This window comes from Anarrhichthys ocellatus, unplaced genomic scaffold (assembly GCF_004355925.1).
Source record: "Anarrhichthys ocellatus isolate YVR2014 unplaced genomic scaffold, GSC_Weel_1.0 scaffold73, whole genome shotgun sequence".
Classification (NCBI taxonomy): domain Eukaryota; kingdom Metazoa; phylum Chordata; class Actinopteri; order Perciformes; family Anarhichadidae; genus Anarrhichthys; species Anarrhichthys ocellatus.
In genome coordinates, this window is record NW_022280103.1 from 1,112,015 (window position 1) to 1,137,532 (window position 25,518).

The 25,518-nt window shown below is 42.2% G+C and overlaps 1 protein-coding gene across 1 annotated transcript in view; it reads left to right on the plus strand.

The window, feature by feature from the left end:
- The window catches only part of snx7 (sorting nexin 7), a 36,955-nt gene that overhangs the window by 4,440 nt on the left and 6,997 nt on the right, over positions 1–25,518 (plus strand). The window contains exons 2-8 of the mRNA XM_031873670.1: positions 357–548; positions 841–951; positions 1,627–1,785; positions 2,397–2,595; positions 3,064–3,263; positions 5,407–5,493; positions 13,039–13,191. Of these exons, the coding sequence (XP_031729530.1) occupies positions 357–548; positions 841–951; positions 1,627–1,785; positions 2,397–2,595; positions 3,064–3,263; positions 5,407–5,493; positions 13,039–13,191 (1,101 nt within the window). The remainder of the gene's footprint in view (positions 1–356; positions 549–840; positions 952–1,626; positions 1,786–2,396; positions 2,596–3,063; positions 3,264–5,406; positions 5,494–13,038; positions 13,192–25,518) is intronic.

Genomic DNA, 25,518 nt, shown 5'->3' on the forward strand with positions numbered 1-25,518 from the left:
TTTGTTCAATGTGTAATAAAATGTTTTTTCTACAAACTTATTTTGCGTCCTGACAGAAAGTGCAGAACATCTCTCAATCTAGTTTAAAGGTGCCACATATGAGCTCTGACCAGAATGTTAGTTTTAAACACGAACAAACATTCTCACCAGACTGTGAAGAGGTTTAGACCTGATGTCAAAGATGTGTGGTGTCGCAGTGAACGAGCATGCTAACCAGCTAGGTTAGCTAGCTCGGAGCACATGGCTTGACATTGCACTTTCTAAGAACAGCGGCCACTTTGGGAAAAGTGACGGAGCTTGTAGAACTCGCATTTGCTAATAACATGACTCACAGTGGCATCCTCTCATTGGTCCAGAACACATCGCTGGCAGATGGAAGTCCCATGCCCAACTCTCCCAGCTCCATGGTCAACCAGTACAGACTGGAGGAGGAGGAGGAGGAGCAGCAGCAGGATGCCGACGCCCAAGACATCTTCATCACCGTCGATAACCCAGAGAGCCACGTCACTGCCATCGAAACCTTCATCATGTACAGGGTGGCGACCAAGGTGAGCAGGTCCTAATTTAGCCGGTGCCCCGTCTCTGGTCTTAGGACGGGGAACCTTCCTTTGGGACCAGAGATGTTTGGGGTTTTCGTCTTCATCTCACGGCTTTTGGCAACAAGAATGTTTTTTTTTAGTTATGACATAATGCAGCGCTGTTGCATAATGTGTTGTTACACCCCTTAAACGTTAATTGTTCAAAACAGTATTTTTTGTGCGTCATTTTACACAAAGCAAGTAAGTAAAGGATACCAGGAATAACGCTTCATGTTAATTTGTATCCTCTCTCTCTCTCTAGACTACGCGGGGCGAGTTTGACTCCAGTGAGTACGAGGTATGCCGGCGCTACCAGGACTTCCTGTGGCTCCGAAGCAAACTGGAAGAAAACCACCCGACACTCATTGTCCATGTATGCATCAGCACACCACACCAGCTACTCGACACATCTGCAGGCTGAGATGTTTCAGCTCATTTACCAAGTCACACATTGACATCACTGCCAGCCATTTTCCAAATTTATCTTTCCATCTAGGATTCCTCTGGTTTTTCCAGAAACTGACATATTTCATTTTTGAAATAATATTTTAAAATAGACACTTCAGACCCATTTGACATTCCTCTGACACACCTGCATAAACATATTGACAATATCCATAAACACATTTATTCACACACCTGCACACACATATATATTCACACACCTGCATAAACACATTTACTACACACTTGCATGAATGTTTATATCCACATGTGCATAAACATATATACTCACACCTGCATAAGAGTATTTATTCACATACCTGCGTATGCATTTTTAACACATTAATAAATCGTCTTTTGAAAACAGGCACCTCAGAAAACATTTCAATTTCATGATTAAAGACTCATTTGTGCATGCGCAGCAGAAATGCTTCCCCGGGAGGATACCTTTCCGCTCCCGGCTACTGCTATGTGCGGTCGTATCCCATGCACATGCCTGGTTTCTATGTACAAGCTTTGAGATTAATGCAACGCCATATACATGCCACACGTACGACCTATCGCACACAATAGCGGCTGAATCCTTGTCTCGCTGTGTCCTCAGCCGCTGCCGGAGAAGTTTGTGATGAAGGGCATGGTGGAGCGCTTCAACCACGACTTCATCGACACCAGGAGGAAAGCCCTGCACCGCTTCCTCAACAAGATCTCCGTGCATCCCATACTGTCTAACAGCCAGCACTTCAAAGTCTTCCTCACAGCACAGGTCTGTCTCTCTCTCATTCACTCTCACTCACACTCTCACACACACACTCTCACACACACACACAAGAACTCCATTTCCCAAGGATCAAGAAGTTGCTTTTACTGCTAAAGCTTTACTTTGAGTGTTAAGTACTCAATGTGTTTGTCAGTGAGTGTTAGAGATGTTGGTAGGGGTATTTTTGATCTTTGGACGGAGTCAGACTAGATGTTTTCCCCTTGCTTCCAGTCTTTATGCTAAGCTAGGCTAACCACGTCCAGCTCAGTTCAACTCTGAACTGATTGAACTGATGATATCGATCTTCTCATCTCTCTCTCAGAAAGAAAACAAGTGTATCAATAAGTAACCAAGCTTGCAGAACGTTTGAGCAAAAGGTATTATTTGCCACTAAGCTACATAAATATTAGCCGTTTGATTTCTTGGAGCCAAATAGTTGCTGCTCAACAGAAATTCTCTCTTCATTCAGCTTCATTCCCTCAATCGGGCATCTTATTCATGGTCTCTATACATCGCCTTGTATGAAATGCATTTAGACCAGTGTGACCCTTTGTGAACTCAGCGTTGATGCACAGCTTAATTAAAGCCGTGGTATGTTTGACCCCCCCCCCGCGCAGGAGTTGCTGTCTCACAAGAAACAGGGCCCAGGCTTCCTGAGCAGGATGGGGGAGACGGTGAGGGCCGTGGCTAACTCGGTGCGAGGCCTGAGGAGCCGGCCGGAGGAGTTCACTGTGATGCAGGACTACGTGGAGGACTTCAGTAGCAAGATCTGCTCCGTGGACAAAGTCACCCAGAGGATCATCAAGGAACAGAGAGGTACTCCAACAGACACACCGAGGAGTTCATCTACACTATGTCTGCTCCGTAGAGACTCAGAAATACTGCGTCGGAACCAAGCAGGGCCAAATGTCTTGAGGTCGGGGGGAAAAAAGGAATAACAATTAAAAATTAAGATATAAAATGAAAGATTGTACAAAAACAATTTCAAATCTGACATTTACTGATAAATAGACGAGTCAGACCCTGCTGCAGTAAAATGAGAGGTTTTCCGTAGGGACTCTGGTGCTCGGAAACACGACCACTGTAGTCCACAGCGGCCGCCAAAATCAACATTAAAGTTCCTTGTAGTAGCATTAAGAACAATACTCAAGAAAATGTTTTTAGTTGCATGCCGGCCCTGGTCAGTTCCCTCTGATATTGGATAAACAAATTCCAAGTTGTGTTTTTTAACCGTTGAATCCATCCAGCTGGTTTATGTCTCAACGTCTCCTCTGTTCCCTCCAGAATATTTTGATGAGCTGAAGCTGTACAGTCCCACCTACGCCCAGTGGGCGGAGTCAGAGGAGGAGCTGGCGTTGCCCCTGAATGGCGTGGCCAGCTGCGTGGAGCGGTGCAGTAAGGAATCGGAAGAGCAGATCCAGCATCTATCTGAAGTCCTCGTCCCCGCTCTGCACGAGTACGTCCTCTGCACTGAGACCCTGAAGGTGAGACCAGGGGCCCGTTCTAGCTCGTTTACTCAAATGTACGTGGTGAATGGAGAAAACGATAACAATGAAGCCATCGTCGATAGAGCTCTGATCAACAGGTCAAAAAGGAGCACAGCCTCCTCTACTTGGAGATAGAGATGCCCCGATAGCTTTTTCTCTGCCCATCATCAATGATCCATATCCACCCGTACTCATAGCAGCTGGTATTCAAGGCTCACTTTCTTTTGCCACTGTCGTGCTAAATCCTTTCAATTGTCCTGAAGTCAGTGTAACCCGCCCAAAATTGGCAATGTTTTCTTTTACTTTGTTATTGTCATCTATAGTGATTGAATAATCAAGAAATAAATTATTGTATTTTTTTCTAAATATTTGCTTTGATTCAAAAAAAGAAGAGATGTATTGATGTATTTATGTATTATAAGATTTATAAGGCTGGTGCAGGGAAGTTAAACGGGTCATATTTCCCTCTCTAATATCCTTTTGATATTTATATGAATACGTCTCCTTTAAACAACTGTATATTTTTAAGTTTTTCACCATAAGCTACATTTAAACACGTCATGATAGCATTTTAATTGACTTTGCCCAATATGACAGATATTTACTGAGTGGTGCTTGAACGCATCATAACATTGATCACTGCAACCTCCATTGACGTTAGCCGTTTAGCCAAGGCTATCGGCCAATAACAATGGACAGCCGATCAATCGGGGCATCTCTACTTACAGACCTCTGACTGTAACGACCCAGTGGTGAAGACTCAATTCACTGCATGGACCTTTTTAGGGATCTTACCGGTGTTCTAACCTGATGAACCAGACTCTAGATTCAGTCCCTTGGCTATGGTGTCTAGTGCCAGACACCCTAAACCCTGACCAGGAAATTAACAGTGCTGCACTTTGGACTTTGTTTTGTCAAACCCAAAGCCACTAACACAGTGGGCCTGCCATTGGAATCAATGTACCGTACTTTATCTCATCATTTTCAATGATGTTCAGAACAAAGTAGTCGACTGAAGGCCTTTAACACACCAAAGGTTTGACGGGTAAACGACACGAAAATAACATGTTGGTGTTTAGCCATTATACATGTTACCATGATCATCATCTTAGTTAGCGTGTTAGCATGCTAACAGTAGCTAATAAGCACTGAACAGAAAGTAAAGCTGGGCCTGATGGGAATGTCATTAGTGTTGCAGGTTTTTAGTCACAAACCAAAGAGTTGGACAAATAAACATTTTGACCTGAGGATGGAAAATGTGCTGATCACCAACGTGATACCAAATCATCCTCAAGAGGGAAGACGAATGAAACGTTGCCAATCCATCTTGTGGATGTGATGATACTTTGGTATCATCTAGCGGTGAGGTTGCAGATTGCAACCGACTGACACTTCTCCTGTTTGCCATGCGTGTAGGAGAACTGTGGGCACTGATGTGAAAGGGCCCATCTAGAGCCAGTGGTTGGTTTGTCCGTTCTTGGCTACTGTAAAAACGGTGCAACATGGCGAACTCCGTGAAGAGGACCTGCTACCTGTGTAGATATGAAGGGCTCATTGTAAGCACACAGAGATTCTTAGGTGATTATACACTAAAGAAACTACATGTTCCATTTCTGCTAACAGATCCCTCGAACTGCTACACCTTTAAATGGATAAGTGAAGAGTCAGGGATCACCACAGTCATCAGGACTCTGGGAAACTTTAATAACTGTACACAAGTTTGAAATGTCAGTTTGGACCAAAGTGGAGGACCAACGCACTGACTGACATAACCTTCATAGAGCCATCAGTATGGTGATAAACAGAGTGTGTGATTGACTCAGAGTTGTATTTCCTCTTTCCAGCTCTGCATGACTCCTTTGCATCATTAACAGCACTTGTTGTGCCACCACGTCTCCTACAAAGCCACGGTGTTCGTAGTCTGTTATGGGTGTGGTTTGCCTAATCCTTTAGATGTGGTGGGAACACAAACGGATATGCGCACAAAGACTGGTTTGTTCCTGATTTTCTCATTCCTGGGTTTATCCCATTGGGACTGTTCGGACAACAGGGACGCGCGTTATCGTCTGTTAAGCGTATTCGCAGAACCGCTTTTCAAAACGCTCACGAGACTCATCTGTTGTTTGTAAATCTGTCCTAGGCTGTGATGAGACGGAGAGACAACATCCAGGCCGAGTTTCAAGCCAAGAACGAGGCCCTGGCGTCCAGACGGGCGGACCAAGAAGCGGTAAGTGCAACAACGCATCCACACACACTGACAGAAAATCAGGCACTCTCACACACACACCCCTCCCCTCCTCGCGTCCCTCTGAGCCGAGCGTTTGTGTCCCCCAGTCACCTTTCCAGAGATTAGGTGTAATAAAGTGAAGCAATGGGGTGGGACGTCTCCCAGGGGGGAGGGGGGGGTGCCACCCTCAGCTCATATTGGGGAAGAAACGGGGCTTCCTGGGAGGGATTATCTAAATATCCAGGCTCGGCGCTTGGAAGTGGTTCCTCAGCTCTGTGGGAATAAGAGCTGTCAATATTATTTCACACCGTAAGCCCGGCAGTTAATCGCGGCGTAATGAAAATTCCTACATCCTCAGTGGATGGCGACTCACTTCAAAATGTCAGGAGACAAAGAACGGAGACGGAAAGTTTGCGAGCAAAGGACAGGGCTATTTTTAGGCACTTTTACTTGAGGTGTTTGGATCTGTGAGAAGTGTGTGTGTGTGTGTTTGTGTGTGTGTGTTTGTGTGTGTGTGTGTGTGTGTGTGTGTGTGTGTGTGTGTGTGTGTGTGGGGGTGGGTGGGTGGGATTTGCAGGTGTGTATCCCCCCTCACCCAGCTGATATCAAAATCCATCTGTGAGGTTTTAATTAAGAAGCAGGACTGAGATTTCCCCCCACAGACTTGTATTGTATTCCTGCTTTAATTAGGTGTGTGTGTGTGAGTGAGTGAGTGAGCTGTTATGCGTATCAGTCTGCCTTTAACACATCTGCACTAATGAGAAGGGAAATGTCAAAGAGATGCCTTTGTTACCGCTTTTTTTGTCAGAGAGACGACGTGGTCACACGCCGAACGAGAGCCAGGAAACACAAAGCGGCTCTCGCTCGGCCTCCATTTCATTTATTTAACGTATTAGTTAGGTGGGGAAAATGTTGATTTGAAAGGAATCCGGAAGGCCACCTGTGATACCGGATAGAAACGGTATTTCTCATTAACGGGGCTCGGGGTGCAGTTTAATGGGACTGGGTTGAGTCTTCTTTGTGGTGGATACATGTGTTCTCTGCAGGCCGTATTACTGCTGCTGTATCGACGGGATCACTTCCATCAGGGAGAGTGGCACTGATACCATAGATGTTGGACGACATGCATTATGAAAAGAAGAAAATACGTTTTAACATGTGCCTGCATGTGAACACGCTCTAAACATGCTCATATATTGGACATTGGACCAAAACAAATGTCTTAAACGTTTTCTAGCCTTTATTTGTTGTAAAGTTTGGACAAATCTGAAGAAGGGTCGCAAGAAATCTATACATGTTGATCATTAGGCATTATTTGAAGTCATAAAAAGCATCTTTCTTATATGAATATGAAGCATGTGTATGGACATTTACCCCTTTTGTGACTGTTGACACTAGCACCGCCAGCATTTAGCCCCTGCAGCTGCAGCGGTCTAGCAGCCCGCCGTGTGTCATTTGATTGTTTTTAGTTCACGAGCACATCAATAATATACCTGTTAGATGAAGTCAGACCAGGATCAGCAACCTTTTCAATGGCCCTGTCTAATTTACTTTAATGTTTGTATTCTTTACAATGTGCATTGATTCATGCTACAATGCTAAAATACACCTACACTAATACATAACTTGTACCCTAATTTATTGTTGCCTTCAGGTCAAAGTATGTCGTACAGGACATAAGACAGAGAAAAAATATGTAATAATTTACAAGTCTGTTTGATTGAAAGTGTATTCCTGTGTGTTGGGTTAGGGTCGGTGCTCCTTGTCCTGAAGTACAAGAGTAAAGAGCATCGATTCTTGCTCTTCTGTCCCTCGCATGTGATACGGATCATATGTTTTCTCACGTGACCCACAAATAACTGAGCGGATCGTATATTTAGAAGTGGTCCATAAAAGCAGCGTGGCTGCAGCGTTATCAGCACAGAGAACCGGTTTGTGGCATCTATTCAGTCATAACTGGGAGGCATATTCTATGACTGAGCTGTCATGTGACGCCTGTTGATTATTATCACTGTGTGGGGTGATGTGCGTCTTTAACACTGCTGTCAGATCTGCTCTACAGACTGTAGTCTTCTGACCAGTAGGATCCTTCTCAACTCCCAACAGCACAGAACTGAATTCCTGCCTCCTGTAAACATTATCTTGACCTTTTTATTATAAATAAAATAGGGAGCCTTTTCTGTGAATCTACCAAAGACGGACTGAGTCTATGACACAACACAGCCAGGAGGGGGCAGTGTTGCTCTGAAGTAACAGCACACTCTGAGGAACCAGGTATGTTTCACCAAGGCACATTCAGTTACCTTTACTAGTTTAGATTAATTAATTTAGATTAGATTAAAATAAAAATTAGATTAGATTAAAATTTAGATTAGATTAGATTAGATTAAAATTAAATTAGATTAGATTAGATTAAAATAAAATCTAGATTAAAATAAAATATGAATTTGATTAGATTAGATTAGATCTGATCTGTAAAGCCAAAAAAAAACACAAATTTGTCTCAGAGGGCTTTACAATCAGTACACATGCGGCATCCTCTGTCCCAGAACCCTCACATCAGAGCAGGAAAAAGTTTCCCCCTCAAAAACCCGGGGTAAAGAAAAGAGGAAACCTCAGGTAGAGCAACAGAGGAGCATCCCTCTATCAGGATGGACACAAGTGTGATAGATGCCATGTGTACAGAATGAACAACATAGTTATTCCATATGAGATAACTGATACATATGAGAGTAGTAACAATAGTAGTGGCACTAATAATAGCAGAAGTAACTATATACAAATGTTTACAATAACAGCAGCAGTGGATATAATGGAATGATAAAAAATATGTAATAAATAAATAATAAAAGCAGTAATAGTACTAAAAATGTGAATAATGATGATAAATGAATAATATTCACACTTGTGTCGTGTGGTTCAGAGTGCCGGGCTTTTACTTATTACATATTAACTTACTATTATAGTTTTTCAGTTTTGAGATTTTGGTCTATTTAGCTTCCATAACATAAGAAAATAACCACAATTTTGTTTATTTTACTACTTCTTGGATTTGTATCTGTAGGTTTCTCCTAAATTCACAAAAGTCACCATTAGATAATGAGTCATTTGCATATTTAAACATAACTTTCAGAAGTTTCATGGTGGTATCTATCTGGTGACAGCCATTGCTCTATACACCTGCAGGGTCTTCCCTAAAGACACCGATGTGTCTGTAAGAAGGCAAAAGTCAAATACGGTCCTTTGTCTGCAGGTGTAACTGTGACCCAGCTGAGTAAATCAACTTGGTAAATTGACTACTTTATGTTCATATAGGCCAAAAAAGAAAACTCCTTTGTGTTTGTTTAGAAACAGGAGACAATAAGTGAAGTGGACTTGTGTAGAGGGAGACCTTATTCCGACACAGCCAATCAAATCCCTCATGAACTTTTATTTGCAATAAGGCTCATTTGCATAGAAAGAGGCAGATTATGCGCATAATGTGCATATTACTGGATTTAAATACGTGCAAATAGGACAGGAACACATTATTTAACATTGTTTCTTTTCGTCGTATGCGTGCAGGTTCAGCGTCTGCAAAGGCCACCCAATCCTTTTGTGAATTGGCCCCTCAGTGTAACCTGAAGGCATTTCTACTGTACTGTCAGATTATACAGTCACTACACTGTAAGCACTGCTTCAGAGCTGAAACTCTCCCTGGCTCTCATGTTACTACTGGAAAACACACACACACACAGACAGTTGCCATCTCTTCAGAGATCGATAGATGGATCGATATCACTGCAGTAACAAGCAGGCCACTGAGGTCTCCACAGTTTACACGAGTGTGTGTGTGTGTGCGCTCGCCCATGTTCAGCATGCATTGTTTATTGAACTTGAGTAAATGCTATTGTCAGTCTAAATGTCAGACTGCTAATCCCTGCTGAGGCTCTGTGAATGCTGCTGCATGATAACATCCTGAGGAGAGCTAATAGGATGTATACTTTAGGGTCTTCATACAGTCTCGGGTACATACTGTTCATTTATTGATGCTGACATACATCTAATAGTTATTACCAAATAACTACTAATAACTCTGGTTTACTGTGAGGCTAACTCGGCACTGGAACCAAGGCAGCTTGATAAAGTGGGTGTTTGTTCGGCGTCTCCAGTAATTCTCCATTGGTTATCTTATTCTGCTCTAATGGTCTGTAGGCCACAAACCTATGAGCCATTACAATAAAACACAAAGTCCATCTTATTCGACTGCAGTGTACGAACTTTATGCATAGAGGAGGAAAACTACACTAAAGGAAAAAGACTCTTTTATTCAAATGTTAGCAAGATTGCCAAAGTACATTTTCATACATTTAGACTCATCAGAGAATGCTTATTGTTCCATGCTGCAAATTGTTGTATGCATTCCACATTCATTTCACGTTAACGTTATTGTATAACTAGTCACAGCAGGACAAGCTGTATACACATCATTGACATATTAAAGCCTTACAATGTTGACGGACTGTAAACTAGACTAAGACTACATCGACCGTATGTAAGAAGTGCACGTGGTCACCGTCACGTCACCCATTGGTTTGTGGACTGTTTGTGTGCCTTGAGTTCAGCATTTTGGCTGTCGCCATCTTGGTTTTTTGGAGCCAGAAGTGGCCATATTGTGATGAGAGGGTGGAGCTGGGGAGGAGTGAGGCCCGCTAAGCTGCGCTAGTTTGCTCAGTTAGCAAGCTGCACCCGTAGGTCACGTTAACTGTGATAGTATTTGGAATGCTAATTTTTGCCAATGAAAACATGCTTAAAGCAAGAAAGACTGACTAGAAAAAATGAACAGCTGACTAGACAACGGAACTCTGAACAAAGCTGTGGTAGCAAAGCCGGAGTAGCAACCTGTCAATCACAGTGTAGCCCCGCCCGAAAGCATACTCTGCTTTATGGTCTGTTTGACTCTAAATGGACCATAATTTACTAAATGAACATCATGCGTATTGAAGAAGACTTGAAACTAGCGACTGAGACCATAAACCCATGTTTACAATGTTTACTGAGGTAATAAATCAAGAGAGAAGTAGAGTCATTTTCTTATAGACTTCTATACAACCAGAGGAGTCGACCCTGGTGGTCATTAGAGAGAATGCAGGTTTAAGGCACTTTAGCATTGGCTTCACATTTCAGACCTGGAGGTTAATACCTGAACGTGTTTGCAGCAAACAGTTGCTTATTTCTACATCCAGCAGACCCAGAGCAACAAAAGCAATCATGTTGAATCGTATTTGTGTGCAAGGCCAATATTTACTCTTTTTTCTAGCAGTAATGACAAATGTGAAGACTTTCATAGACCACATGGTCATTTGAAAAAAAAAAAATTCTAAATATATTGACTATTGCAGCTTAAAGAAAGGATTACTCATGTAGTCATGATTGATCCGGTACTTTTTATTTATATTTTACAGTATTTTTTTATTATATTGCGTGTACTTCGTAATGTTTTGTGTGAGTTCTGTGTATGTGTGTCGAGGCCCATCTAGGACAGGCTTAACAAATTATCTTCGGTTCTAAATGCCACGTACACATTAAATATTGAACATTCGCTCTCACTTTGTTGTCCGGGTGTATTTGTCAGATTTGGTACGCCTATCAGAGCAAGAGGCCAACTCGGCAATATTCTTAAAGGCTTAATGTAAAGTCATAAATAAATTAATAGAACCCAAAATACAGATTGACAGAGGAAACAATACTAAATATTCTCACTTGAAGGGCATAATGGGACTGTAAAGTGTGTAAAGATTTTAATTGAAATTAAATAGTTTAGTGAAGTGTGTGTGAAGTTTGCATTTAGTCTTTACTTGTCTTTTTTTTGCCTTATCGGAAAGCTGATAGTGGGGACGGATAGGAAAGGGTAATGACTTGCAGCCATAGACTGTACATAAGAAGTGGACGTAGTTATCGTAACGCAGTGGCGGGCCGTGCATTTTATACCTGGGCCTTCACTGCTGTCCTGCAGCTGAAATACCACCTATAACCACATGATGGCCCCACCGCTATCATTCGTTTTTAAGGCTGTAACTATATACGTCTTCGTATTAAACTGTTCGGTACGAGGCTTACAATATGTTTGATCAATGCTAGAGCATTTGGAAAATGAAAAAGCTTAAACTCAGGAAATTATAATGTTTTCTGCGCTCATGTTGGACAGTGGTTCTCAACTGGTCTCGCTGTGGGACCCACCATCATTCCTTAATGACAAGCCGCGACCTACAGAGATTGTCTTAAGATTTTACTTTCACAACTTGAACATTGAGCGTACTGCTCTGCAAAGTCTTTCCTCGTCTCAGTCCCCTGTGTCATGGTGTTGTACATCTCACTCAGTCAGAATGCCCATATTTGATTGGCTGAGCTGCATCACGTGATGTGATTCACTACCCGACTAAGCCTCTGCTGTTAAGTTTCATATCACGATAGTCACGTGCTCGCCCACTGACCAATCGGAGCGCACTCTGCACCTCGCGGCAGAGCTGCACATGGACACTGAGCTGCAGGTAATGCTGACGTAGCTATAGGCCGGCTAGCAGGTGCTGACACGTCAAAGAATACGCCCAACATGTCAAACTAAAGATCTGATTGGTTGAACACTATGACAATCAACAATATCGTCCCCATTCACTTAAACTGCACATGGATGCACTTGTGAGTCTGCAGGCCTCTGCATCTGTTCTTACCTAGAGACACAGAGGTGAGATCTGATTGGATAAAAGCTCTACTTAAAATAAGCTGCACTGGAAGCAGAGCAACTGAGGAAGACGGGAGCTGTGAAATGAGAAAATAAGATAATGGGGGAAATATTTTTATAAATTATAATACATGTAGTGTATTTAAGAACAATTATTAAATTATAAAATAGATATAACTTTTTGATTCTCTTTAGGCCAGCAGAGAAGGCTTTGCAGGCCCTGACGGCCCACCACTGTCTTAACGTCATTCATTGGTTTGTGGACTGCCGTTTAGAAGCCTCGAGTTTGGCAATTTAGCCGACGCCATCTTGGAATACGGCTGTGGCCATGTTGTTTTTTTGGCAACCAATGAAAGTAAGTTACCATATTTTGAACACGGAGGAGTGACGTAGAGGCGCCAAATAATGCTCTGGTAGCGGCAGCGACCTGTCAATCACAGTAGGCCCACCCTAAAGCCTACCCTGCTTTATGGTCTGTTTGACTCTAAATGGACCATAATGTACTAAATGAACATCATGCTGTATTTGAAACTAGAGATTGAGACCATAAACTCATGTTTACAATGTTTACTGAGGTAATAAATCAAGAGAGAAGTAGAGTCATTGTCTCATAGACTTCTATACAACCCCTTAAACTTGGACTCAATAGCTAACAGACGGAAGTTTGACCAGCAGAACAATCAATTGCTTTCCCATTTCTGAATAACCGACAATATACTATGTTTATTCTGGTAACATTATTTTTACTAAACAGATAATGCATTTGTTAGACTGTGACGTTTGTTCTTTAAAGTGTTCAGTTTTTTGGTTCATGTTTTTCACAGCTGCAGGATGAGGTGGATGGACTGGCGGACCGCGTGGAGCTGTCCAACAACGCCTTGAAGGGAGACTGGTCCCGCTGGCAGAACGGCATGAGATCTGACCTCAAATCAGCCTTTCTATCCACCGCTGAGAAGAACGTGGATTGCTACGAGCAGGTGAGCTGGCGATGGAGACCAGAGAAAACGGTTTATAGATGGAATCGCACTGTAAAACTCTGCTCTAAAACTTAAAGGGAAATGATTCAGGGTAGACAAGGCTTAATGAAGCCAAGAGTCTATTGATTTGGCACACATGAGCTGTTAGGATGGGCTCCATCTGGAGCCAATTCCTAATTATAGAAGCCCATCATCAGTCTTCACACATCAATGGAATGGTTTCTTATGAATGTGGGAAGAAAGGTGACACATCAGCATGGAGTGTTGGAGGTGCTAGAAGACTGTGTGGTACACAGCGTCTAAGTTGACAGTGATGAGTAATGCTGTGTTTCACTCAAAGTCGGACCTCGGAATTTCCCAGTTGAAATTTCCAACTTTGGACCTCCAAACGTTTCAGGTGCACGACGCCAAACGTAAACCAAAAAACAGGTGGCTGACCATGACAAAGTGCACACACAAGTGACCTCTCAGCGGTTGCAGCCTCCTTGCATATATAAACGGAACAGAGGAGGAGAAACGACACATGAATCAATATACATTCAGAACATAGACTGTATGTTAAAAGTTGAAGTAGTTGTCGGTATGTCACTCATTGGTTTGTGGACTGCTGTGAAGCCTCGATCTGCGATTTGACCGTCGCCATCTTGGATTACTGCCGTCGCCATCTTGGCTTTCTTGCAACCAATGTTGCAAGAAAGTATGGTCACTTGCGAATGCCTCTGTCAGGCCTACCAATGGCCTTAGATGCTTGTTTAAAAAAGGAGATGCACTTATGCCTTCTGGTGACTAGTAGTTCTCTTGAATACCTATGTTGAATACACTTATTGTAAGTCCCTTTGGATAAAAGCGTCTGCTAAATGACTGTAATGTAATGTCACGGTCGGTCAATTTGCCCCAAATTTACAAGTTGAACCTCTGACTTTCAGTGGCGCTCCATTGTACATTTCCTAGTGGAAGGTTGGATATGTTCGAGTTCAGAGTTGTTGTCCTTTCACGTGGGCAATCACTTCCCCCTGTTCACCGCTCCCTCTCTTTTCATACACCCACCCAATCCTAATATACTATCCCTATAGTGTTCAGTAATTTAATATACTCGTATGTAATTTGTGATTGTCATTATATTTTTTTTGTTTATTCAAGATTTGAACTCAAAGTCCACATCCTAGCTTTCCACCACATCTCATGGTCATCATCAGCTGGGGAGGTTTGCTCTGCTGTCATGGAGATCAGTTTAGTGAGTTTGTTCTCATGGAGTTCACATCCAGCACCAAAGATCATGTTTGAACAGAGGCATGAAAGACCACCCGTTAATATGGTCATGTGATGACAGCTGAGCCAACGCCATCTGCTGATGAAGACCATGAGATGCAGTGAAAAGCCCCAGAATAGCTGCAAAGTGGACTTTGAGCAGAAGTTTGTCAAACTCTGAGAGCAAGTTGTGCTATTTCTCTGTAAACGTGTTTTTGATTGAACACTGACTGATGGTTTTATTGGGAATCAGCACAAAATAACGGAACCAAAAACCTTCCTGGTTTCAATCTCAGAGGGAGAGGATTTACCTGAGAGAGGATGGATGCATACATAGTGAAACAGGAACAAAATGTGGAAGGGACAATCCGCTATCCAGATTAAGGAGCAGGCAGGCCGGTGGAGACAGTGGGGGAATTAAGACATTGAAAAAGAACAATGGAGCTAGATGGAGAGCATTACAGCAGGAGGAGAATGAGACAATGAAGCTGTTACGGTACTCATCATTTACTCTTTTTTTTAGGTTTTGTTAGTCACGCTGGAGTCTTAGAAAGCAGCGAGGACATAAATATGCTTCTGTTTGATGTATTCTGGTGGTGAAGGCCGGAGCTCTGCCAGCAGAGGGTAGCGGCGCGTTACGTTTTATTCCTCCTCAGACAGCCGGCCTGAAAAAAGTGTTGCCAGCTTTGTACAACATTGTAATTCCTGGGAAAGCTGTTAAAGGACTTTTCAAATCTGCTGATTATGAAAAACGCTAATTAGACATGTGTTAATGTCTCACTATGTCCCAGAGCCCAAAGTAACATATTTATGTCTTCTTTTTTTCTGACCAACCGTCAAAAACCCAAAGACATTGAGGCCAAGAAAAAATCCTTGGAAAATCCACATTGACTTAATGTTTCACCTCCTCAGACATCAACATTTAAGATGAACAGTTAGAGCTGAATCTGAATCTGAAATGGCAAAATCTAAATGACATTTTGGATGAAAGTGTGCTTGAAGAAATGTTTTACCCACTTTGTTGTGAAAGAAATTGACTGGCCTGCACAGTGACCTGACCACAACCATATCCAACCCCTTTGTGATGTACTTCATGTCTGGAATGTTCAGGTATCCACTTATACCTTGTGTGACTGTCCGTGTACTCTTGGCCATGCTATGTAAAACAGACATGTTTTGTATCTACTTTGATTCTGTGAGAGGCCAAAATAGAAGCGTATTCGTTCAGGCAGCCTTTCTTGTTTCAGGGTTTCTAGTGCTGGTAATGCATCAGAACATAATGGCATTTGGGTAGACTTAATAATAATTTAGTGTGTGTGTGTGTGTGTGTCCTTGCCCCCAGCAAGCAAACTGGTGTGTGTGCACATGTCGGACTGTGCATGTGAAAATGCGTATATAGAAGCAGCCAGAAGGGCTCTTGGCTTCTGAATGTGAAAGCCTTTCAAATACAGGCAAAAGTATTTTGTTAGAAACTGAGCTTTGTATCATTGCCTGTGCCTGATCAACCGTCATGGACACCATGAACGATCATGGACATCCACAGCAATACAAACAAATGAGGCTAATGCTCTCAGCATATTTATGAGTTCTACCACAGACACGTTTAGCTCGTACTTCTGAAGATTCCAGAAATGAAATGTTAATGATTCTCAAAGGTTGGTATTTTGATCATTCAGAAGTTAAGAGCAGATATATGTGCTGCATGAATGGCTTCCCATTCTTTGATGAATAACATAATAATAATAATAATAATAATGGAAGAAAAACTATCAACTAAAAACTATTCCAAAGATGGAGTCTCTGGCCTTGCTCAGACTGCCAGCCCAAATCCGTGTTGTCCATTTTAATCTGGCCACTCTAATCTGATTTCAAGTTGTCTTTTGCGTCACTTTTTACAAACCCCGACGATGTGAAATCCAGACTGACGGAAGTGCTGAGCAGAATCCGTCCTGAGGACAACATGGAGGAGAACCACAGTCTGTGGACAGAAACCATGACTGCGAACGGAACATTGCAATGTCTACCAGCATCCTCCGTCACAGCGAGTTCATGTGGTGTGTATTTCTACACTGTGACTTGTCAGCGCCATTGTTGAAAGGGCATAATGTTGGACCTCCATTTCTCCTGCTTCCACATTCGAAAGCCACGTTGCCAGCGTAGCTACGTAGTTACTGGCTTGGTACCGCATTTCATCCTTTCCGTCGCCATCAATTGACTTGAGGAATCCACCAGAAATAGGATGTTATGAAAGGATGCTTGAACTCACCATGACCGGCTGTAATGGTTCAGTGCCTTTGTGCTGGTCCTGTTTGCCATTTGTTCCTCTGCATTTAGTGTGTGTGTGTGTGGGTGGTAACATGGCTCGACAGTAAGGGTATCATGGTTGCAATTGGCAACCAAGTCTTGGCCTTTGGTTCAGAGGCAACCACTTTTTAATATATAGAAATATGGACAGCAAACGGCAAATAGTGCACCGCACTCTCTTCCTCTGTGTGTGAGAAGGGTTTCCGTTGTCAATTGGACCAACAATCCAAGACTTCAGTGCTGAAAGGCCAACTGGTCTGTGGTGGGAATCGGCATAAAGGTCCAGAAAACCAGACCAGGATGACAGCTTCTCTACTGGTATTTTGCATAGCAGGACTTGAGGATTGGCATCTTCAAATTCTATCTAAGTATCAGATCAAACATAACCTAAGTTTGTTCAGTTACTGTAATAATGCTCTGCCAACGAGCACAGACTGTTAATCAATCCAGCCTTCAGAGAGAAAAAAATAAAACAACCAAACAAATTAAAACACAAAGTACAGAGTCCATATTGATTATTAGATGCTTGCACCGCCAAGTCGGTACATCAGGTTGACACAGCTCGGCCACTCACTTGTAGAGAACACAGTGCTAACAAGACATTTATAATGCAGCAGTGGCCTCTGCAAGAAAACCGCTCGGACAAAGACAGAAACTCCATTACAATAATTCATGTAGGTGATAAACTCTCAGCAGTTAATGGTAACATGCTAACCCCCCTGCTTTGGCATTGCCTTTATAAAGGATAAATACAGAGTATGTGTAGTCCAACTGAAATTCAAATGCAGCTCAAATTATCTTGCAGACTAGATAGCTTATTAGCTGCTCAGGCTAGCTCAGCTCATTGAACAAAACTTGACCGCAATGCTAACGTCAGTCTGTTTAGAAGGTTTGGTCCTCAGCCCTCTTTCACACGTATAGACTCAAAATCTTCAGTCATGGCAGGATGCCATGCATTGTGAATGCAACCTCCAAATAGCTTTGCACCACGCGCGGTGACTCCAGACTCAAAAGTGTGTTAGCCTGAGAGCCAGCTAGCTGCTGCGTTAGCACCACACAACACACACGATGGTCCTACAGTGCTGGCTAACCTTATTAAGTCAGTGGAAATGTAGCTAGCGACACAAGCCAGTGACTGTATGACCCATAGATTGTATTTATAAAGACCTTTTATATACAGTTAGTTTGTATGTATGAAGGTAATGGAAACTTGATGTTCCTACACTGCGTACATGAACACACTTAGAGCAGCTGTTAATCATGACGTCACATCCCGTTTTTAGAGCATCAAATAACTAATTAGATAAATGAAAACTTGACCATACATCGGCGTGATAAGAACTACTTTCAAATCACAAAAACGTCTTGGGGTAAAGTTTATTTGATGTGTATTTTACATTTTTTAAATTTGTCCCATGCCCCATCTACTAACATAGAAGGGATGAGGTTTATGACCTATACTTCTACCAGCCACCAGGGGGCGATCAAGATGTTTTGGCTGCTCTATTGGAAAGCTTTAATGTCCATCTTTATTTACAGGCTATGCTGAACACAAACTCATCAGTAAGCTTCAGACTTGTGGGAGACAAGAGAAAACGTTCTACTCTGAGTCTACATCTGTGAACAAGGGGTTCAAATCAAATCACTTCGACGTGAGGGATTCATTTTGTGACTTCTGTTGGACTTGCATAAATCTATAAAGACAAATATTGTGTAGAAGTACGGGCAGATTTCACACCTTGTCCAAAGCAGGTCTATACCCTATTAAGGCACTGAATAGATATATTTTTGATGGGAGGTTGGCTGTTTTCATTGAGCCAATCTGTTAGCCCCTAAAATCAATGCTATTGTGCCCCATCTTTGGTGAGAACACCTCAGAGTTCTCATTCCAAGCCTTAGTCTGTATGGTTGGTAGGATGATTTTCATATTGCATATTCAATGATTTCAAATCTATCCAGAGCACACACACGCGTGCATGTGTGTGTGTTTTTTGGCCTTCTTGCCCCAAGTATTAATTACAGCCCCAAATACCTGCTGTTTTTGGAACACTTGTGGGTCCTCTGGGGATTTTTTCCATCTGGATAATACCTGTTTTTTCCAAATGTATTCAGAGGTTTAGCATATGAAAAGCAGCAATTCCTGTATCGTCAACTCTATAATCAGTTTGAGTCGGTGTGGTGTGTAATGAAAGAAGATTTGGCATATCACTGTAGGCCTATACTATTTATTTTGTAGGAATGAGTAAATAGTGTGCGCAGAACTGAGAAATATGTCTCATTAACACGATTTGATTAAGTTCACCTAACCTTTGCGTACACTAAGATGGATTTTAAAATACTTGGGGCTGTTTACAGGGACGAATGAGTCCGACCCGAGGTAGCATCACTTCTCTTTGACCAGCCGTATCTGAGATCTGCATGGATACAAGCTGCACATCTCAGCTGCATCCAAGCCGGGTATCAAATTGTAATATAACCGCTGCACGGAACGCTGCATAACTCCAACCAGAGAAATGTTAATGGTCAATGTTATCCAACTGCCAGTTCCAACAGCCTAGCTTCCTAAGTCGCGGGCGGTAACATTTAATGATGAATCATTATGCATCCTGCAGGGTGATGGGGGGGCTGGAGTCTGTGGAGTCCCACTGGTCGGGGGTTGAGAGTGACAGCCTCGACAAGTCCCCAATCCACTACAGGGCTAAAGCTCTAATCATACTTTCTATGTCTGCAAAGACATTAATGTGCGTATATCTGAAATGATGTCATCTGCCCATGTCCAAGAGGGTTTATTTATATGACCGCAGACACATTACATGCCGACCGCACAGTATGAATGATGTCCGTCTCTGCGGTCACCACTGTTTGTATTACAAACGGAACCATGTTAGAAGTGATTCAACAAGAGGGAACTTGCACCGACAGAGGGGAGAAGATGCAAAGGCCACACAGAAAGAATGGTTGATTCAAAACCTGCACCTTCCAGCTGTGAGGTAACGTAATGTACAATGTAAATGAATGAAGGCTCCAAACATCCATATGTTAGAACAAGCTGTAGTTGCCACAACAATTTGATAGCCATGAGTTACAACCAAATTGCACATGCTATTGTACAAATTGCCTACAACTATCGCCGTACACTGGCAGTAACAGCAGTTACCGCATGTGTTTAGCTGACTGGATTCTCTCTCCAGGCCTTAACCTGCCATATGCATCAAACATAGTACTCTTTCTCTGAGTCACATGTGTACACACAGACACACATATACACACACCTTTATAAGTTAATCAGTGTGACAATTTCTGAGGGTACCTCCAATGTCTATTGCAAATTAAAAGACAGTTTCAGTTCAATTCAGTGATGGTTGCCTGAGCATCCATTGGAATTCGGTATGCTTTTTGTAGCCCACAGCTCTGTGGCAACATTATGCTTCCTTTATAGCTCCCTAAGCATCATGGGAATGAATAAATTGCCTGATGGTGGAACGACAGTGTCAGACATTGAAAACCTGTGGTCTAAGATATGAAGTAATGGGCTGTCCTCCTATAACCCAATTAAAAACTTGTGAGCTGAGGAATATGATGCATCCTTTAGGTGCCATCCAAAAGTATGAGTCTAGTTACCAAGGAGCAATTCATATTTTTACACCCACACTTCAAATTTAGAATGCTCTTCCTGTCCAGATAGGATTTCAGACTGTTTTTTGAAAACGATGGATAACCACAATAATTTAGTTAATCCCAGTGACTCATTTGGCACACGGTAAACCAGTTGCAATTTAAAATGCATTCAACCCTTTTATTCTCCTTAGATTTCATCGCACACAGCGAGCAAACAATAACTCTCTACTGAGAGTTGGCCAAAGGATGAGATCGCTCTTTGCTCTGTGCTCATATTGTTATTCAGGTGCAGGTGTGGGCTAGTGTAGCCACGGGGCCTGTGAATGATTTATTAGAGTCAAGCACTATAAGGGTCTAATAAGACGCCTGCACCTGGGAGGGTTTGATGCCGCCTAGGTGGACTGTAGGAGAGGACAAGAAGATAGAGAACTAGGAGATGGAGAGCAAGGATGAATGAAGGTAGATGGGGTGATCGAGGAAAATGGTAAAGTGTAGGGGGCAGAGTGTTTTAAGTAGGAAAGCTGATTTGTGACCAATGTCAAGTAGACTTGAAACATTGGCTTGATCCATCTTGTGAAATGTGAGGATTTAGTAGATTTCACTCAGAATTCTTCCCTTTTCTGTCATTTTATAGACTCGTCTTTGTAAAAATGAATCAACAAAATAATCAAGACATTACTGGATAATGAAAATGGTTATTTGCAGCACTTCTGTCAACAGAGAACTTCAGTCACGACATCTTGAGGGATGTAGACATTTCTCGATGCTTCAAAAGTCATCACTTTTGACTGTTTAGTCCTTCTGACAGTTATTCCCATAAGACATACATGCTCCATGAACACAGAGTGACAGGAGCAGGCAGGGGAGGACAGGGAGCGAAATGAGTGACAGGACAAACTTACCGTTACCTTACATAGCCATAGGGTTAGGGTTATAGGGTTAGGGTTAGGCCATAGGGTTACCACTCCCCCCATTGTAGCAAACTCGTACATGGAGAGTTTTAAATCAACGCCCTGACAACGGCTTCCACTCCATCTGACCCCATTGCTCCATTATCAACAGCGAAGCATCAACAGCATCACTTCAAACTCGACCTCCGTGCACATGAAGGCCCCTCACGCAGACCGATGTCTCAATAGTTGAGTTTTCATTCAATTGCAATCGTAAGCAAACTTTTGAAATGTCCCAAAAAGGAAATGCCAGTTAGGCACGTTTCCATCCAGGGGTTTAGAGAGCTGTAAAGCCTCTTATTTAGGTTATCTATTTAGCTCGTATACACACTGATTGCCATGTGTGTTGGTGGTCTCTGGTCAGGAAATATAAACGTTAGACTGACAACGCATTGAAACATTTTTCAGATAAGGTTATAATTAAACAAGCATTTCAGATTTTCTACACTCTAATGTGGCAGTTGACTGATTGGCTCTTATATTATTTGCCCTAAAAACATGGAACATGTGATCTAAAATCGTAGAAGACGTGTACGACCAGATTATTTCACAAGTAACCAGTTTACCAGCTAATTTAAAACCATTAAAAAGCTAAATCATCATCAGACGATAGCCGGTGGGCTCCAAGATTACATGTCTGCCAATGTGTCCCGCCTTTCTTTCTCTCCACACGGACTGTTTACCTGCATTCAACCAAAGCCTGCTATAACGTGATTGATCAATGCTACTCGGTCTACAAACAGAAAACAGAACACTTCCAATATCAAAAGTCTACAGATTTCTACAGAGATTTCATCCGTTCTGTCTGGTATATCGGCCCCTCAGAATCAGCAGCAGTCGATCACTCAGTGCTTTTGCTGTGCAGAGTTTGTTTTGTATCTCCACCTAGCATGAGTGGGTGGTGGCTTCATGGGGTTGATGACTGCCCTGTAGTCACGGGGAGATCCGATGATTCAGCGGAAACCAAAGAGCGCACCAGGATTTACAAAAGAAAGTGTTAAAGGAACACAGTGAGCTGTTTAAACTCGGCATGAACTCCCCGTGGGTGTGCGTAGATGCTATTTCAGATTTGCATTTATTGCACCCCTGACCTTATAGTACCTTCAGACCTCTGCTTACCCACACACATAGTATACTGCCCTTCTTCTTACCAGTGTTGTGGCATAACGATGAGATGGCTGGAGACAGAAGGGGCCAATGAAGTAGGTCATCCAGTATTTTAGAAGAATGAACAATACACATTTTGGGAAAAAACCCTGATAAAGTTAAACATAAGAGGGTGGGGAACCATGTTCACCCTGACATACTCAGTGAGCCGAGTGAGTACATTTTGAAAAATCTCTCCCAAAAAAACAGCCTTTTTATAAATGCAGATATACTACTTGAATGTAATTTGTTAGTTTCTCTAAGGGATGATTGGTTATTGATGTGTTGATCAAGTTATGTGAGGATTTGCTGGTTTTCAGTCATATCAGAATCAGAAATGGCTTATTGCCAAGTACAACTTCTTTTAAGTAAAATTTACAACAACAAAGAATGCATTATCAGCAGATTGACAATGAAAACTGGATATTTGCAGCCCTAGACTGCGTAGAATAAAGAATACAAATGGTGATTGACGAACAGACCTAACTGTTCCCCTCTACTTCCCATCATTATGCTAAGCTAATTGTGTTCTAACTCACAGACATAGTGGTTTACATCTTCTCATCTCACCATCGGCAAGAAGTCAATAAGCGCGTTAACAAAAAATGTTCTTTTAAGGTGCGGTTGGTGGTATACGTCAAGACTTTAATGAAATTGCAGCGTGTCTGGAGTGTTTCTTAAGCGTTCAGTGCTGGGAGAAAGGGGAGAAAGGGGAACGGTGAATCCTCATGCATAAACCCTGATTCTCTGCCAGTCAGTGTGCTGCCATTCAGATGCTTTATTCACTGCATTAGATCATTTGAAAGAAGATCACTGATGGACGATGGAGGACAGACTCATTTAGTGGTACACCACAGACTGGAGAGGCGATTACCTTCATGTTATGTATGGATGTGACAAACCTGCTGCCTGCTTGGGAACTTTGATCTGTTAATTGAGGAATAACAACCAACTGCTGCTGTGATATATTGATAGACACCGGCCTGTACAGTATATTAGCTCTAAAACATGCAGTGATTGCTGTGTGGGCGTAGCAGAATGAGGATGCATCAATATTTTGAGGTTCTATTAACACAGCTACATGCAGTTATTCCTCTGACACAATCTGCAAATTGGTATTGTCTTAAAGTAGACTATCATTAGCATCAGAAACACACTTGACACAATGCTTGTTGTCATGCATCAAACTCAAACGTAAGTCCAGATCAACCAGCTAAATAGAGAAAATTAATTAGTTAAGTACATTATTTAGGACACCGCATAATTGATTCAAACCTTTTTAACCAAACTTAAAGTTCTCAACTGTTAGCTTCCTAAATATGTCATTGTACTGTTCCTCAAATCCAGCAGTGATTACGGATGCAGCGATCATCATTCAGATGCAGGTTAGTGATGAGCTGAGTGCTGTGACTCTATTAGCCGTGAATAGCAGCGGCAGAGTATTGTCAGTGTTGCCATGGTTACCTCATAGCAACAGGGACTGATGTAAATTTAAGGAACTTGCTTACATATCAGGATTATTTTTACTGTCTTCATAGAATTGGAATTGCTGTTGTAGGGCAGTGTTGGTGTGTTTGGACTGATGGTGTCAACAGCTGTGCCCGTGTGTTGCAGAATGAGGATTTAGATTCTGAAGTATCTTTTAAAATGATCGACTTGTGAGATGAAAAATCCCTCCCTTCAACATTTACACAAGCATGGCACACTAAAACAAATAATAGCTGGATTCAACTTGAAATCTTAGTTTTTGACAGTTGTTTTAATTTATTTTTTTAGTTCGACACGCATTGTACAATTTTTCGGATAAGGTTATAATTGACAATGTATTTCTAATTGTCTTAACTCTAATGTGGCAGTTTATTGATTGGCTTTTATATTATTTGACCTTAAAAGTAACAAATGTGAAATGAAACCCAAAAAGCATTGAAGACTGATTGTGATCTGATCGGCCAGACCACCTCCAGCGGTGGTCTGGGTCCCTTTGCGACCACATTGAACGCAAGTGTAAATGCTTTTGCGTTTACAAATCCATATACAACATCTACGTAAGCGGAAATGCATTTCACGTGCAACTTTTCCAAACCAGCGAGTGGCCATGAGTCAGTGAGCGAGCTAAGCTACTGACCACAACTGAAATACAAGCAGCTGCATAAAACAGTGCCACGCCGGAGTTCCCACAGCCAGTTATTCCGAAACCCCAATAGTCCGAAATATGTACCATTGCTCCAAAAATACAAACTCTCCATGCACCAAGCCGAAGCACATGGCTAACTATTATACAGAATGACATCATCGGACCTTCTCGACCCGCCTTTCGCTGCCTCTGATTGGCTTTCCCTGATATTCTTACCCTAACCAATTTCACGTCATGCCATAACTTGACCAACCCAACCAACAAAGGCAAATGGCGACTGGCCGATTGGAGGAAGAGAAAGGCAGGTCATACCTTCACCACGGTATGAAAAACAATAGTGAAGGTAAAGACATAAAGCCGTGTTATATAATAATTAGCCATGTATTTCTGTTTGTTGAAGGGAGAGTGTGCATTCTCGGAGCAGTGAGCATTTGTTTTCAGGCTGTGGGACAAATGGGCTTTCGGACCAATGGGACTTTTTTCGGACATTTGGGGATTTCGGAATCATGGGCAGTCCCCCATAACACAGCATTGTCCTCTGCTCTCCTCGCATTCTTACCTCACCTCGAAAAGCAAGCAAAGGTCCATAATGATGACTACCGCCTTTTTTTTTCAACATTTACCACTTTTTTTATATTTTGAAAACACGTTACGTTTTTCATATACATGGCAGAGAAATCAATGTTCTCCAGAAGAAATCATTATAACGAAGATAGAAGACCTAGTTATAGGAAACATTGACGTCCCTCTACAGCCTGCATTAAAATACACCTTGTATCCAGATATGATTCAACCTGCTTACATTTACACCATATGTGTCCATATGTCAGTCCGATTGCTCTGTGTCTAGCTCAAACTACCGAATGGGTCGAGTGAGCGATTAAGTGAGGACTCTGCCGTGACCGGAGTAGCGCGTCAAGTATGTAG